Genomic DNA, 5,669 nt, shown 5'->3' with positions numbered 1-5,669 from the left:
TTACCTACCACAAGTACACACCTACAGTCATAAAACTACACCTACTAAGTCATACTCCTTGACCTACTGAGTTGTACTTCTAAAATTGCCAAGTCATGCTTCTAGACTTCCTGAGTCATGCTTCTAACACTAACCCAAACCCAAATCCCAAACCAACCCTAACCCTAACACCAAACCTAACCTGCTGAGTCATGGCACTAGGCCTGCTGAGTCATGCTTCTAACCCTAACCCTTACCCAACCCCAACCCCAACCCTAACCTAGCCCCTACCCCTACCCGAACCCAAACCTGAAACCTAACCATAAACTCAACCCTAACCCTAACACTAAGCCATACCCCAACCCCAACCCCAACCCTGGCCTTGGCTCCCAGGCCCAGCCCCAACCCCAACACCAGCCCCAGCCCCAGCCCCAACCCTAACCCCAACCCTAACCTGACCCTAACCCTAACCCAACCCTAACCCTAGCCCTAGCCCTAACCCTAACCCCAACCCTAACCCTAACCCTAACCTAACCATAACCCTAACCCTAGCCCTAGCCCTAACCCTAACCCCAACTTTAGGGTTGTTGTTTTATCTGTGTACGCTTAGAAATAGGTGAGTTTGTTGATCGACTTATGGATGGTTCTGTGGATTAATTGTCCATGTCCCACCTTAGAGGACCCGTGTTCAAATCCCAGCCCTGGCTCCCCAGTCTGGCCTCCTGCTCTTGCTGACCCCCGGAAGGCAGTGTAGATGGATAGAGTCCCGGGAGGCAGTGTAGATGGATACCAAACCCCGGGAGGCAGTGGCCATGACATCATAAAGACAGCAATGTCATTATGAGAATTTAGAAGGCAGTGAGTTGACACAGACTATGGACTTTGGGCCAAGCGTGGAGGGCTCAGCAGAGAGAGAGAGGAGGGTTAAGGGTGTGCTGGTGACCCCTCCTCTAGTTGGGGGTAGGGAGGAGAGATGAGAACCTATGGCTGCAGTGTCTATCCTGAGGGGCCCGCAAGCCACCAGCCTTTTTCTCACACCACGTCTGGTTCATTTGGACACTGCACAGCGGGTGAGTGGACCCTGACTCCCCCTGCTGGGGACCAGGATGGAGGTCCTGAGGGTGGGCTCAGGGCTCCATGCACCTGTAGAGACCTGGATGGATTTCAGGCTCAGGACCTTTTGTGCACCTGCTGAAACCCGGATGGAGCTCCTGGGGACCCCGTGCACCTGCTGAGACCCGGATGGATTTCTGAGTCAGGGCCCTTTGTGTACCTGCTGAGACCCAGATGGATTTCTGGGTCAGGGCCCCTGTGCACCTACTGAGACCCGGATGGAGGTTCTGGGGGCAGGCTCAGGGCCCTATACATCTGCTGAGACCTGGATGGATTTCAGGCTCAGGGCCCCACAATCCTCCCTGAACAGTGGTTCATGAAATCTGTGTTTTTTGTTGTTGTTGTTGTTTCCTCTCTAGTGTGCGTCTCTGCCGTGAAGCCGTGGGTCTGTCGGCTGCTCAGCGTCCTGTGTGTGGCGTTGTCCTGGGCCCTGGCCTTGAGCCTCGTCTGCAGCACCTCGTGGCACCTCTAGGAGTTCTGCAGCAATTTGGTGCCCTTTGTGTCCATCGAGTTCTGGGCGGCCGTCTACTACCAGTGGGTCAACGTGTCGGGGGCCCTGCGGGCGGTGCCCATGTGCAGCCACATCGACAGCAGCTGGGTGCTCCCGGCCAAGATGGAGTATGGCCGGGACCTGCTGTTCTTCACCAACTTTGCCAAGGCTGCGGCGCTGCTGCTGGGTTGGGCCCAGCCAGGGTTCCGGGAGCTGCCGGAGCTAGACTCCAAGACATCCACCTTGTTCCTGGCACTAAGTGGCGGCTGCACCTTGACCGTCATGACCTGGAACGTGGCAGCTGATCGGTGGGGGCACAACGCCCTGGGCTTCCCCTTCCTGCTGCACTTCCCCACGTCCAGGGAGAGCCTGGCGAGGGCGCACGGCACCTACGTGCTGCCTCTGAGCCTGGCCACCGCCGCACTGACACTGGCCGGTGCCCTCCTGGGAGGTGTCCTGGTACAGCGGCATAAGCAGGTAGCGCCTGGAGCAGACAACCTGGGCTGATAACCCCGCCCCCTGGGCTGAGAGCCCCCAACCAGGGCTTTTTTTTTTTTTTTTGTCCCCTTCCAAGTCTTCTTATCATGAATATGCAAATATTGCAAACATCTGAAAAAAAATTCCGAGAACCAAAACACTTCTGGCCCCAAGCATTTCGGATAAGGGACACTCAGCCCGTGCAAACCTGCGGCGGGCACCATTTGTAGAGCCTCATGTCAAGTCCCCACAAATTTTATATGTTCTCAGAAGTGCTGTAAGTGCCAGCATAATGCCAGCAGACAGAAATAGCTCTGAGGAAGGCTCCTGCCTCCATCGTGGCAGGACCAGGGTCTCTGCTGGAACAGTTGGCACGCTGTGCTCTTGCTGGCCGAGTGTGTGGCTCCAAACGGCACAGCTCTTCCCACCCGGCACATCCCATCTCGTCTGTTGTAGCTTAGTATCTCCAGCCCAAGTCAACATCTTGCCCCTGAGAGCCCCGCCCCCGCCTGGGCGGAGAGCCCTGCCCCCCTGGGCTGAGAGCTCCCCCACCTGCACTGAGAACTCCACCTGGGCTGAAAACACCACCCTACCTGGGAAAAGAGAGCCCCCCATCTGGGCTGAGCACCCCCTACCTGGGCTGAGAGCCCCCCCACCTGAGCTGAGAGCACCCCCCCACCTGAGTTGAGAGCACCCCCAATCCTCCTTTGGAAAATTTCTTAAAGAAATTTTGGCATCCTTGGCTCTTGTCTACCCAGTCCATGTCCTAGCACAGCGTCCTGCTCCCTCTGCCATCCACTGGGTCCATTCCTGAAATGCCCACAGCAACAGCTACCGGGTGGGGCCAGGCTGGAGTCAGGAGCCTGGAGCTCTCCATCCGGGTCTCTAGCAGGTGCACAGGGCCCCTGCGGCCTCCATCCGGGTCTCTAGGGGCTCCATCTGGATCTCTAGGGGCTCCATCCGGGTCTCTATCAGGTGCATGGGCTCCATATGGGTCTCTAGGGACTCCATCTGGGTCCTCCAGGGCTCCATCTGGTCTCTGGGGCTCCATCTGGGTCCCCCAGGGCTCCATCCGGGTCTCTATCAGGTACATGGGGCTCCATACGGGTCTCTAGGGCTTCCATCCTGGTTCCCCCAGGAGCTCCATCCGGGTCTCTAGCAGGTGCACCGGGCCCCCAGGACTGGAATGCATGTAAACAGTGACAGGCAGACAGAAGAAAAGAGGAAACACAAAATGGAGGTTGTGGAGACCATTCATGCATTTTACACTTGGGTGATGATTTATAACGCCTAATAAAATGTAACCTATATGTTGAGTTATTATGACAAGAAAAAAAACATGAAAGAATCAAGATGGTGGGCAGCAGCGTTGCACAGGGGGCGGAGCTGCCTGGGAGGCGTGACCGTCGCGGGCCCCGCCCTTCCGAGGAACCAACATGGCCGCCTGGAGTGTGGCCTCCTCGAGCCCCGCCCCTCCCGAGAAACCAAGATGTCCGCTCGCAGCGGGAACGGAGGGGCGGCCGGCACGGTGACTCCGCACTGGCTGATGGCGCGGCCAGGCGGGGCCAGGATGCCAAGGCTGAGCGGGGGCGGCCGGCGGCGGGGACGGGGACCGCAGGGCGATGCCGCCCGGGAGTCGCCATCCCCGTCCCCGCCGCCCTCACCGCCCGCGTCCCCAGCGCCCGCAGCGCCTCAGCCACCGCTGCCGCCAGCCCGGGAGAGCCCTGAGCTGCCGCTGCCCGCCGGCTGGGAGCGGACGAGCGACTACGACGGCCTCCTCTTCTACATCGACCACGACACGAATCAGACCTCGTGGATGGACCCCGCGACCGGTCAGTGTGGGGTCATCGACAGCGCCCCGGGTCCGGAAGGCAGGGGTGGAACCCATCCCCAGGGCCCTGGGCTCCGTGTGACCCCCTGGGAGGGTCCAGGCCGCCAGATCCCTCCCCCAGGGCCCTGGGCTCTGTGTGGGGTCCCCAGGAGGGTCCAGGTCGCCCCGACCCCATCCCCAGGGCCGTGGGCTCGGTGTGACCCCCTGGGAGGATCCAGGTAGCCCCGACCTCACCCCCAGGTCCCTGGGCTCAGTGTAGGGTCCCTGGGAGGGTCCAGGTCACCCCGATCCCACCCCTAGGGCCCTGGCCTCCCTCCAGTCACCTTTCGCAGGGCGGACACTGGGTTCCCTCACATCACCCGCCATTCCGGCCCTTGGAATTTCCTCTCCCGAGCTGATGGGCTGATGGACGGCCCTGTCTTCCTGTCCCTGTCCTGGACCTCTGGGAATACCCCTCCCACCCCAGTGCCTGATTCCCATCCTGTGAGACCAGGTGTAGTTGGCTTCGTGGCTCTGTTCCCATAGCCATTGAGGGAAAGCATCTGTCCAAGCCCAGAATTGAGCTCGGATCCACTGCCTGTCACTCTGAGAACGGCCGGCCCCCTCTTTGTCACTCTGAGCCAAGTCACACCCCCTCCCTGTCACTGTGAGCCAAATCGCGCCCCCTCCCTGTCACTCTCACCCAAGTCCCGCCCCCTGCCTGTCACTCTGAGCCTGGCCCTGCTCCCTCCCTGTCTCTCTAAATCAAGCCCCATCCCCTACCTGTCACTCTTGAGCCCGGCCCCGCCCCCTCCAGTCACTCTGACCCAAGTTCCTGCCCCCTGCCTGTCAGCCAGTAGAGGGGATTGGCAGTAAGATGAGGTTGGTAAACTGTATTTTGACTGTAATGAGAATGAAGCACCACCAGAAAGCATAGATGACATTCACTTTCGGAAAGGAAGGGGTGTGGTGCATCTAGGCAGATGCACAGCCCTAGGACATTTCCAGCTAAGGATGTGTCTTTGGTTACAAAGAGTAAATCAGGGACCTTCTGGAGCTCAGCCACTGGAATCAGCTGATGGCATTGTGGAGTTCCATTTCACCATGCCCTTTCTTTTTTTTTTTTTCTTTTTTTTTTTTTTTTTTATTTTTTGACAGGCAGAGTGGACAGTGAGAGAGAGAGACAGAGAGAAAGGTCTTCCTTTTGCCGTTGGTTCACCCTCCAATGGCTGCCGCGGCCGGTGCGCTGTGGCCAGCGCACCGCGCTGATCCGATGGCAGGAGCCAGGAGCCAGGTGCTTTTCCTGGTCTCCCATGGGGTGCAGGGCCCAAGCACCTGGGCCATCCTCCACTGCACTTCCTGGCCACAGCAGAGAGCCAGCCTGGAAGAGGGGCAACCGGGACAGAATCCGGCGCCCCAACCGGGACTAGAACCCGGTGTGCTGGCGCCACTAGGCGGAGGATTAGCCTAGTGAGCCATGGCGCCGGCCCACCATGCCCTTTCAAATACTCAAAGCAGATATATCTGCCATGAAATGGATAGTGTTTTCACATATTCCAATAAATCAATCAAATTTGTGCCGAGGGTTAACTTAAAATTCAAAGTCTCTTGAACATATGTGTTATTTATATTGTACCTTCAGTTTCTGTTTTTTTTTTTTTAATATAGATGGCAGATTAAAAATAAGTAAATAAAATTCTTCATTGCTATAAATTCTCTAGATTATTATCTATTCTACTTTGACCAATAAGCTTGCTTCTTGCTCTTCAAAGTTTTGGAAACCAACTTATTTTCTAGTCT

At 57.5% G+C, this 5,669-nt stretch overlaps 1 protein-coding gene across 1 annotated transcript; it reads left to right on the top strand.

Moving 5' to 3' along the window:
- Positions 1 to 707: 707 nt before the first annotated feature.
- LOC138843430 (transcriptional coactivator YAP1-like) lies at positions 708 to 4,343 on the top strand. The gene is made up of 2 exons (XM_070047288.1): positions 708 to 1,049; positions 1,452 to 4,343. The coding sequence occupies exon 2, from the start codon at positions 3,369 to 3,371 to the stop codon at positions 4,110 to 4,112; it is 744 nt and encodes a 247-aa protein (XP_069903389.1). The 5' UTR covers positions 708 to 1,049; positions 1,452 to 3,368; the 3' UTR covers positions 4,113 to 4,343.
- The last annotated feature ends 1,326 nt before the right edge of the window (positions 4,344 to 5,669 follow it).

The sequence above is a fragment of the Oryctolagus cuniculus genome, chromosome 8, assembly GCF_964237555.1.
Source record: "Oryctolagus cuniculus chromosome 8, mOryCun1.1, whole genome shotgun sequence".
NCBI lineage: Eukaryota > Metazoa > Chordata > Mammalia > Lagomorpha > Leporidae > Oryctolagus > Oryctolagus cuniculus.
This window is presented reverse-complemented; position numbering and strand designations above follow the sequence as displayed.

What these genes read in the sequence shown, in the direction of transcription:
- LOC138843430 (XM_070047288.1), top strand. Translation starts at nt 3,369, where the DNA reads ATGTTGAGTTATTATGACAAGAAAAAAAACATGAAAGAATCAAGATGG.